The following is an 11415-nucleotide window of genomic DNA, read 5'->3' as shown; positions in this document are numbered from 1 at the left end:
AACGTATATATATATATATATATATATATAAAGATGGATTTTATTTTGTACAACATATTGTGTTCAATCTGCCAATTCTACCATTATAAAGCAGACGTACCTAATACTGTTTGTGGAAATCAGTTTAACCTGAGAATACCACAGTTTTATGCATCATTGAAACTTAGAAGGATGTATTTTGTTCTCCAGAAAAACCAAGTGTGATGAGATATTTTTAAATAATAATACATTATACGCTTTTAAGTATACTACTGCTTTTATGAAATTTGGCTAATTTGTCATTATTTCCTTAATATCACAAATTGTATCCATATACATTCAACTTGATGGCAGAATTGTTAAAAATGATGAAAAAAAGCAAAAACGTACTTCTGGTGAAGATCGTACAAGAATGGGATCCAAAGATGGGAGTAAAGCTCTACTTATATTTAAAAATAGCAATCGAGTAAATCACAAAAGTTTGTATAAGCCTAATACTTTCTTGAACAGGAAAAAAACAAACAAACTGAAAATGAGCAGGAGGCAACATGACATTCTGAAAGATTTCTGAACCGAGTTATGTATATGAACACTGAGTGTTAAGTTTCTTGAATCACTTTATAGGCAGCAGAGGGACAGAAGTATTAGCTAGGTCCATATTTGCTCAATACCAAATCTGTTAGTCAGTTAGAAGAATATAAATCTACCCAGGTGATGATAAAGTAACTATGTCTAGAAGAAGTATGTCTTAGCAAGATAACCATTCTACAACCATATTGAAGGTCTTCACTACCAGCCAAGCTGAAAGAGAAAATATATACTCTTGGCTCTAAGACATAAGGTCATCACAGCCAAATACCCTCTTGACAATAAAAGAGAAAACTAAAGTCGTATCATCTGTGAGGATTTTACCATCCAACAAAATAAGGTAAAAAAAATAAATCAAAACAAATTCAGTAAACAATCCACCAATTTAAAAGATTAAATGAAACAGACTTTTCAACAAAACCAAGAAATTAATACTCAAAGTGATCTGACAAGAACTTCCCAAGGGGTCTAATTAGAAAAGGAGAAACATAGGAATACGGAGATGGCTATTGACTCAGAATGTCTGGCATAACTTTAAAACACCTCAATACTGAGGAAGGAAATAACGAATCAATGATACTGATAATAAAATATTGTCTGGATGATAATGTTAGTGTTAATGGCTAGAATTCACTAGGCTAATAAGAAGTATACTACTGCACAAAAACAGAGAGAGAGACAAAATGGTATGAGACTATTAAAATAGGTAATTATGTTAATAACAGATACGGATGGAGAATCCTAAATATTCTGACTCTCGCCTACACAAAACAAGAAACCATGTCATCTTCGGTGGCAAACACTGGCACAGCTGACTCAAAGTGGGTTCGAAGGACTCAGAAAACCCACTGCAAAATTTCAGGGGTGTAAAAATTATAAAAAATATGAACAAACAATGAGAAAAGGGATATTTGTGGTAAAAGTTTATGTGCATAACTTAAATTAATATCACATTGATTACTGGAAAATTTAACTCCAGATAAGGTTTTATTTTATATACAGGTGAAAATCGAATCAAAGAAAATTTTCCAAATATATTTATTGTTCTAAGAATTTTATCAACTTTTCCTGTTAGGGTGGCAAGTGGTGATTGTTTGTTTGTTTTTGAATTTCGCGCAAAGCTACACGAGGGCTATCTGCACTAGCCGTCCCTAATTTAGCAGTGTAAGACATGAGGGAAGACAGCTAGTCATCAACACCCACCGCCAACTCTTGGGCTACTCTTTTACCAACGAATAGTAGGATTAACCGTCACATTATAACGCTCCCACGGCTGAAAGGGCAAGCATGTTTGGTGTGATGGGGTTTCGAACCCGCGACCCTCAGATTGCGAGTCGAGCGCCCTAGCCACCTGGCCATGCCGAGCCGGCAAGTGGTGAAAGATCATTTTTGAGGCTAAAGGTAATAGAAATAATTTTGCATTCTATAATAGGACAAAAGAGATTAACTGGTCTAGCAATAATTTCTACAGAAAATTAAACTATCATAGAAATTAAAAGGGAAGGTTTTGCCACGTTAGTAGCTCATGAAGTTCCATTTTCTAAAGAGTAATCTTTGTTTTTTTTATATATGTATGTTTCTACTATGTGCCATTTTTGTATTCTATTTTCTGGGGATTTAAAAAATTATTTACAATTTTTAAGGTACAGAAAAATAAATAAAAAAATTGAAAAATGGCACAATTTTGTATTCTTGCACCCTTCAATTTCTGAACTTCGTTCGACACCAAGCACGAGTCAAAAGTTTTTCTGCCCTATAAAGAATTTTAAGGATCCACCAAGGGTATGATATGAATGCGTAAATAATGGCGAAAACTGGCTAAGTTATGCTTCAATGAAGAACAACAAAAGAGAGAGAGAGAGAGACCAGATTTTGGCAGTAGCATTTAAAGTTACTGTTCATCCAGATGAAACAAATCTAAACTCTAAAAAATTCTGTTTTAAAAATGATTTATACAAGTCCTATAATCTTTCAAAGTCATGAGATATTTCCTTGACCTCTAACCTACAATGTCAAGATCAAAACTGTCACTTTTGGATCCAAACTTGTAATAGCTAGCACAAACATTGAGCCAGAATCTCAACACGGTAATCTTTTATAAATGACAGCTGGTGAATAATATTCTATATAAAAAACAAACAGATTCTGTTAACTTACCCATTATTTTAGCTGCCGAAGATGCTCCGACAATGACTGATAAGTTCGGGGCAATGAAGGACATTCTAGATTCCACATAGTTGTAGATCTGAAGTTTGTAGTTGTTTAGCTCCATTGCCTGTATCGAAATAGAAAATCTTCAGCACATACAATCAGTGATTGATTAATCACGGAATAGCGTGAACTTGGAGTTAGTGTTTGAGTTGAAATTGGCTGACAAAATGATAATTTAAACCAGGGAATAACAAACTGCATAATCATATTTATCTGCATAAACTATTTTATGATTTTATCTCTTAGCAAACCTCAGTAACGAGGGAAACTTGTAACTCAATAAATATCTTCCTTGCCAACCAGCGTTGATTATAATACTTTAACCCCCAATGTGAATGGAATCGATGCTTTGCGCCAATCCCATTTCTGTGAAATTTCGAATTTTTTACGTATTCTTTGTTTAGTTCTGTAAAGATAACTAAAATGTAATATATGAGAAACTTAATAGTTTCGATAAGAAAACTTAAGTGAAAAATAAAAATAAAGAAACTAGTTGTGATAACACACGAGGCAATGTAAAAAGCATGATTGTAGTCAGGTTGATTCATTAAATTGTTTGTGAAATCTTTAGTAGAAATAATATATTAAAAATTCTGATTTTTTGAGTACAATGTACTTGTAATGTTTACTAAGAGCTTGCCAAATTTCATTAAGATACACCTAGCAAATTCAGAATTATATAACAAACATTGCTATATTTAACTTAGTACTTACATGTGGGCTCTTGTACTTTATCAAGTTTCTGCTCTCAAAATTGTGATGAAACTTAACCCTACTTTTTGGTAGGTTTGTTGGTAGTAGATAAATTATTTTTATTTATTTCAAGTATGCAATTTAGAATATAAAAATTTAACTGGTTTTCTAACTAAGCTATAAGTCGGTTGAAATAATTCCATTAACTGGTCAAGGTGGTCTCAGTGATAGTAAACAATGACACTAATGCTGGATAATCAAAAAACAGTTGACAGAACAAACCAGCTTTATATATATAATTCAGTAAATTATAATCTTTTTTTTTCTATTGGTTATAAATATTGGTTTGGTTTGAATCTCATGCAAAGCTACACATTGGCTATCTGTGCTCGCCGTCCCTAAGTTAGCAGTGATAGACTAGAAAGAAGGCAGGTAGTCAACACCATCCACCGTCAACTTTTGGACTACTCTTTTACCAACAATTAGTGGGATTGACTGTCACATTATAGTTCCTCCACGTTTGAAAGGGCAAACATGTTCGGTGATGGGGATTCAAACCCAAGGCCCTCAGATTGCGAGTCGAGTACTCGAACCACCAGTTATAAATAACCCAAGATCAAATGTGAAGGACAGGATGTGATAGGAGGAAGCAGCAGGAAGATTGGAGACTATACAAAATTAGACAACCTTTAGTAATATCAGTACTATAAATGTGTAATTATCTTAATCTTAGGACAACTTATAGGCTGAATAGAAAATCGAAAATGGGCAATTCAGAGCAAACAAGTGTCACATGATACAGACAAGTGAAGATTGAGAATTCAATTAAATATTTCCTTTGAAATTAAAGAAATCAAAATTCATATAATAAATCAACTACATTTTGAGTCCAAGTTTATTAATATATATTAATAATAAAATAGGTTGATTAAATTTTGAACGTAACTCTCCAAAAGTCTGTGACATGCACTTTGACCTATTCATATTAAGAGAGCTAACAGCTGTCTTTTAACCTGCATTATCTGGAAGACAAGTTACTCTGTATGTATGTTTTAACAATGTTATGGAAGCGAGTGAATGGGCTATGAATAAAAATGAAACAAATTACATTAAATTTGTTGGAGTAACGGCAGTAAAAGTAGATAAAGATGTGTCCATACATTTAGTAACAAGATATAAAACTCAATAAAGGCAGGAAAAATTTACCAAGATATTTGAAAATAAATATGTTTAAATAAAAGGCAACACTTGATAATAAAGAATAAAACATTTTTCAAGTAAGATAACAGATGTATTACTGAGTAGATTTGTATGTTGTACAAATGTATCCAAACTAAAAACTTACCATATCACAAGCTTCAAAAATAATACTGAGCTCATCTTGAGAAAGTAGATGGCTGTAATAAATACAAAAAAAAAACTCATGGAACTCAGCAAAGTAATAATAATAATATGAAGTTCATTACTTCTTTCTCAACCAGAGATGTATCACAAACATTCCGATTATTTTTCCTTTTCACAGCAGGAATACTTGACTAAAAAACATAAAACTTAATACAAACTTTCTAAATAGTGTCTAGTTTCTGCTTTAAAAGTATCACTTGGTTATTTCTATCATTTTTAGGATGCGAAATTTTCAAAATTTTGTTGCGAGATGGTGTTTAAAAAAAAACCCAATAAAAACACTTATTTTTCATCTTAGATCTTTCCTTATTGATCAGAAATGTTCTATTTATAGATCTAGAAAGATTCAACTTATTTCGTATTCATTAAAATATTTCTTTTGATACTTTATTTTGTTGATCGAAGCAGTCACAAACCATAAAAGACATGTCACAAACCAAGAAGGATTTATCAGTGACTTGGAACCTTACCATGACCATTACGTTTGGCTGGTTAGATACTGTAATTTTGTCAACAATATTATTGGTTAAGGGCAATATATATATATATATATATATATAATAAACATAGTTTGGAATTAATAAATAATTAATTATTTTATTTGTGTCTATTGTTTAGGCATGATAAGCATAAAAATAATATTCAATACAAAATTGTCTTCTGGATAGTTTGTCTTCAATTACTATACTTGTTAAACCTCACTAAACTAACCAGCTTCTGACAAGATATGATTTAACACAAAAATATTTTATATGATCAAAAGAAACTATCAAAAATCCAAGTTCTGGAATTTGTTTTAGAATCCTTCGTCCACTCCTGCAGAAACTCGGGTAGCTAATATGTCAACAAACTACAAATTACCAATAAAAATACTTTATTGACTATACATATTAATGTAGATAGACTAGACTGCCTTCTATCCAATCATTTTTTAGCCACCAGCTTTAGCTATTTTCAAAGATGAGCTTCCTAGTAATTGCTCAGACCACAAAACGTCAGTGAAAGGATCTAGTAACAGGACCGCTGACAGAAAAGAAAAATCATATCAAAAACAAGACATAAATCAATACCTTTTTAACAAATGATATTTTCACAGCAAAGATAAACTTTGGGATGGAGAGAAAAATTCGGAAAAATACTGATAAAGTAGTTGTATAAAGGCAACATTCCTCAGAGCTGTGTAGAAATGAAACTTCAAACATATTATTCCATTTACAAGTTACATTAAATAAATGTCATATAATATTAAAATATCAATTCTAAAATATTTGTGAGTAAATAAGGGTACTTATGTTCAGCAAGCTGATAAAGCCACTTTCCATTTGATCTCTACTCTTTACACATACACTAACACTGCTTGAAGCATGCCTATTTTGATTTTTTTTTTCAGGTTGTTGTCAATAAAGAATATTTTGATTTGTTGTGTGAGATACTCCCATCTAAGTTATACACAGCTACATAGATGCATTAGTTGAGTTATAAAAGTGGCATCATCGTGTCATCCAAATCTCAAATAACAGGTGAAGATACAAATATTTACTGATAATTTTAGAGTCTTAAATTATGACGCCATCACATAAGTACTCTGTGCATGAGATGAAATTCAATTTTAATGGCACATTTGAAACTATAAGAATTCTCTATCAACAAATATTACCTGCCACAAGAAAGGATAAGTTACTTTGATATTCAGCTTATTTTTCAATAATTAATTTATTGTAGAATCAGAGAGTGACACAAGAAAAAAAATAAAGGCACCAAAAAAAAAAGAATCATACATCATTCTGTGCCTATAAAACTCTGAAACTGTTTTGTTCATCTAATTACCAGAAATGGCATCACTAAGATTACTGGTTGTTAACTCATTATTAAGTAGATGTTTCAGAGAATTCAATACTTTAATCTCTGCCTATTCTGCTTATGTTTGTACTTTAATCTCTGCCTATTCTGCTTGTGTTTGTACTTTAATCTCTGCCTATTTTGCTTGTGTTTGTACTTTAATCTCTGCCTATTTTGCTTGTGTGTTTGTACTTTAATCTCTGCCTATTTTGCTTATGTTTGTACTTTAATCTCTGTCTATTCTGTTTGTGTTTGTACTTTAATCTCTGCCTATTCTGTTTGTGTTTGTACTTTAATCTCTGCCTATTCTGCTTGTGTTTGTACTTTAATCTCTGCCTATTCTGCTTATGTTTGTACTTTAATCTCTGCCTATTCTGCTTGTGTTTGTACTTTAATCTCTGGCCTATTCTGCTTATGTTTGTACTTTAATCTCTGCCTATTTTGCTTATGTTTGTACTTTAATCTCTGCCTATTTTGCTTATGTTTGTACTTTAATCTCTGCCTATTTTGCTTATGTTTGTACTTTAATCTCTGCCTATTTTGCTTGTGTTTGTACTTTAATCTCTGCCTATTTTACTCGTGTTTGTGAAATACTGCACTCATGACAATAGTCTTCACTTACCTTAACCTCACATGAGAAGTATAAAAGGTAAATACTCACCATCTACAAGCTGTGACACTATCATGGGACCAGATTGTGTTAGTTAACCTTAATCCTAATTTATAAATAACTTTGTAAATTAAAAGTCATGTTATTATCTTGTTTTACCTCTTTGAAAATATATCGCATATAACTCAACTTGTGTTGTAGAAGCTGTGAAACTATCGTGTGACCAGAACATGTTAGTTAACCTTAAAACTAAGTTATAACCAACTTTGTAAATTGATAATCATAATAATAATAATATCTTGTCTTACCCCTTTGAAAACTAAATCAAATAAAACTCACCCCTGCGTTGTAGAAGCTGTAACACTGACCACCATGATAGTTGCTGGTGTCAGTAACTGTAATAATGTCTCGTTGTTTTTTGCTTTGTCTAGATCATTGCCTAGTTCCTGGATTTAATCACAAAAGAGAGATAAAAATAACTAAAAACAAAATACAATAAAAAATTAACAACTGTTCTTTAGATGGTTAACTGAAAACTGAAGAAGTTTAATAGTCTGCCAATGCTAGTTACTGTGTTTCTAACCATGAAGATTTAGTAACTAAATTTACACAGAATAAAAAGAATTATTGGACATGTAAAGTTAATTACCTTGATGATCAAGGATTTTAAATAACTATTTTTATTTATGGTAAACTTCTTAGGTTCGTATATTAAACAAAGAGCTAATCCTTTCCGGGTCTTTACCTTAACTGTTGAAACATACTCCAAAGCACCAGGCACAAGAGATTCTAACTCCGGAAACCTCTTGGAATACTTGTCTCTAGTGAATTTATGAATAATGCCTAAAAATAAGATGAAAAAAAAAAGGAACAACAACGAACTTAGAAAAATCATTAAGCAATTTGTCCTGAAAAAGCAATCACTATTAATTTGTAAATTAGGTTCAAAAAATACAAAATTAAAAGTAATTTTCTATAAATACACCATTGGTCACTTGTTCATACATCAATTTGATAACCTTTCATTTAATCTGTTCAAATTCTGCAAATAGATTATTAAAATCTTAACCAAATCAATTACTCAAATTTTGACCTCAAAGTAGTTATCCTTTTGCAATGCTTCTTTTAAAATTCAGTTTTTTTTCTTCATCTTTTCAGTTTTAACTGTAGATATTTTAATAATCATGTCGCTGGCCATATGATATAAATACTTACTGATTTCATTGTCTATTTCAACAGCAAGGTTGTTGGCTTCAACAATCAGCTGATATTCTGGATCTGCTTCTACAGGTCCAACAACTAAAAATAAAAGCAGATACTTATAAAGTGAAAGATTTATATTCCAAAGATTTTTATTCCCAAACAATATTTAGATATCCCACAATAGATGTTATTACATTCTTTATTTTTATATATTCTGTAAATATACAACCATTAGTATACATGCTTTACTTGCATTAGCTTTTATAGATGTATTATTCCAAACTTTTAAACAACTTTATTAGAACTGTTTCTGTCAGAGTTTCGGCATTAATTTATCTTACTATGCTTAGACATCTACAGCATTCTTGAAAGACACAATGCCTAGCTAATCCTGTTAAGTATAGAGGTGTGGAATTCATAATGCCAGATGCCCAAGTAAAAACGTTTTATTGTTATACATGGCCTGTTGGACAAGTAGCCCCTCTCTCTCTGACGTCATTCATTCTATTGCTATTAAAACATCTGGAGAAGGTTTCTAAGGCAGCCATCCAAGTCCCTGAAAGTCTTGAGCTGCAGAAGTCTAGCACAAACATTTAAACATGTGTATCTCTAAACCTCAAACCAAAACTATATTCACAAATATACGTCTTTAACTCACAAACCCTCAGTGACACACAGTAATAAAGATATCTAAATTAATGCAATAATATTATTATATTGCTCTTGTATACAGTAAGAGTTTTGACTGCTCCCTCTAGGAAGAACCTACAACAAAAACCATTAAACAATTTTGTATGTATATTAAACATCATTTTAGTTTGTGGCAGCATTAATATAAACCATACTTTTCGTTATCAGTTTGTTCGTGGGATGTTCTATATGTTGTAAAATCCTAAATATTAACAACCATAAAATACATTTATCTAAAGAGCTCAGTTGCAAAACATCGTACATGCTATTCCCAGCATAATAGAGCTGCTCACTGTCATTGTATTGATTATCTTAAATGTTAAATAAAAGCAAAATATTATAAATTGAAGCTTAATTTTATGCATGTTTTGTGGGACAGGGAGGGAGACAGTGGATTTTTATGAACAAGCAGATGTTTATAGCATTTTCTCAAAATTTCCACACACCTGAACAGAACAACAGAACAAAGAAAATTTAGAGTGAATAACTAAAACCATAACAGCAATTACTATCACTGACATTCATCCTTTAAAATATCCTGAGTTTCAGCTCCAACTGAACGTCATTTAACTTTTAAATAACTAAGTAATATATGTATTCTACTTACATTGCTTCAAAATAACAATCAGTTGGACTAACACTTACAACTACAAACCATTTACAATAAACAATCACTTGGACTAATACTTACAACTACAAATCACTTAGATTAATAACAATCAGTTGGACTAACACTTACAGCTACAAACCATTTACAATAAACAATCACTTGAACTAATACTTACAACTACAAACCACTTAGATTAATAACAATCAGTTGGACTAACACTTGCAACTAAATAATCAGTTGGACTAACACTTACAACTACAAACCATCTACAATAAACAATCACTTGGACTAATACTTACAACTACAAACTGCTTGGATTAATAACAATCAGTTGGACTAACACTTGCAACTAAATAATCAGTTGGACTAACACTTACAACTACAAACCATCTACAATAAACAATCACTTGGACTAATACTTACAACTACAAACTGCTTGGATTAATAACAATCAGTTGGACTAACACTTGCAACTAACAATCAGTTGGACTAACACTTTACAACTACGAACCACTAAGATTAATAACAATCAAGTAACAATATCATTACTAAAATCATAGAAACTTTTATCTTATCTCACGTTTACCTCCTTCTTTTCTATCTGCCTGACATCTATCTTCAATTTCTTTCATTACCCTTTCCAGCTAGAAACCAAAAAAAGTCCACTGTTCTAAAAAACCGTAATCAAGCACAGTACATCGTCATCTTACACAGAGATGTTAAACTACACAATTAACAAAACAAGTAAATAGGAAGGGCTGTTTGACATAAAATTTACAAGAAATCTAGTCAAGTCTAAAAATTAAATGGTTATAAGATTATCATATTTTATACAACTATTACATTTATTAGCATGTGTAAAAGATTGCTCAATATAAAAGGTAATAAAGCCCATTGGCTTACAAATCTTTTTTCTTTCTCTTTTATATTTGAATAGTTAAATTTTCCACTTCAAGAAATAATTCTGATGTTCCCTTATTCATCCATTTTTAACCCTACTTCTATTTTTGATATTTTCAATGATTGTTAAATACTTGGAAATAAATCTTAAGTTTTTTAAAACTCTTAACTTATTATAGTATATACAAACAATAATGTTAATATTTAAAAATATTTATTGTTTATCAATATTAAATAAAAAGAGTTAGAACAAGTGTGTATATAAATATATAAGGAACTACGAATGTATTTAGAGATCCTGAAAAGGCTTCTAAAATACACACAGAAATGCAAAACTAAACTATAAAATTAATAGAAAACACAAAACCCAAAGGATGTATATAAGGAAAAAGTTTTTTTTCAGCTTTTGCCGTTCTGTATCTAAAACGGAGATTCGTGTATAGATATTAAAAACAAAAGTTCAATAACTTGCATGCTACGCATAAAATAATATGTTCAGATGACCATAAAATATATAATTTGGATATTAGTACAAACACCACGTGTGTTGTCAACTAACATTTATTCTTCTTTTGGATGTTGATCTTTCAAAAAAAACAACATGTATGATAATACACTTTTCAAAATCTACAATTCTAAGGCTTAAATTAAATCCTCCTTTTTCATTACCATTTGTTTGTAAGAGTAG

At 30.9% G+C, this 11415-nt stretch overlaps 1 protein-coding gene across 1 annotated transcript in view; it reads right to left on the bottom strand.

Annotated features, from left to right (window-relative positions):
- The window catches only part of LOC106466996 (U4/U6 small nuclear ribonucleoprotein Prp31-like), a 26733-nt gene that overhangs the window by 11264 nt on the left and 4054 nt on the right, over window positions 1-11415 (bottom strand). Inside the window, exons 3-8 of the mRNA XM_022395078.1 lie at window positions 10414-10471; window positions 8540-8623; window positions 8070-8167; window positions 7664-7770; window positions 4817-4868; window positions 2725-2842 (exon numbers count right to left, since the gene is read on the bottom strand). Coding sequence (XP_022250786.1) covers window positions 2725-2842; window positions 4817-4868; window positions 7664-7770; window positions 8070-8167; window positions 8540-8623; window positions 10414-10471 — 517 coding nt within the window. The remainder of the gene's footprint in view (window positions 1-2724; window positions 2843-4816; window positions 4869-7663; window positions 7771-8069; window positions 8168-8539; window positions 8624-10413; window positions 10472-11415) is intronic.

This window comes from Limulus polyphemus, unplaced genomic scaffold, assembly GCF_000517525.1.
Source record: "Limulus polyphemus unplaced genomic scaffold, Limulus_polyphemus-2.1.2 Scaffold2453, whole genome shotgun sequence".
NCBI lineage: Eukaryota > Metazoa > Arthropoda > Merostomata > Xiphosura > Limulidae > Limulus > Limulus polyphemus.
This window is presented reverse-complemented; position numbering and strand designations above follow the sequence as displayed.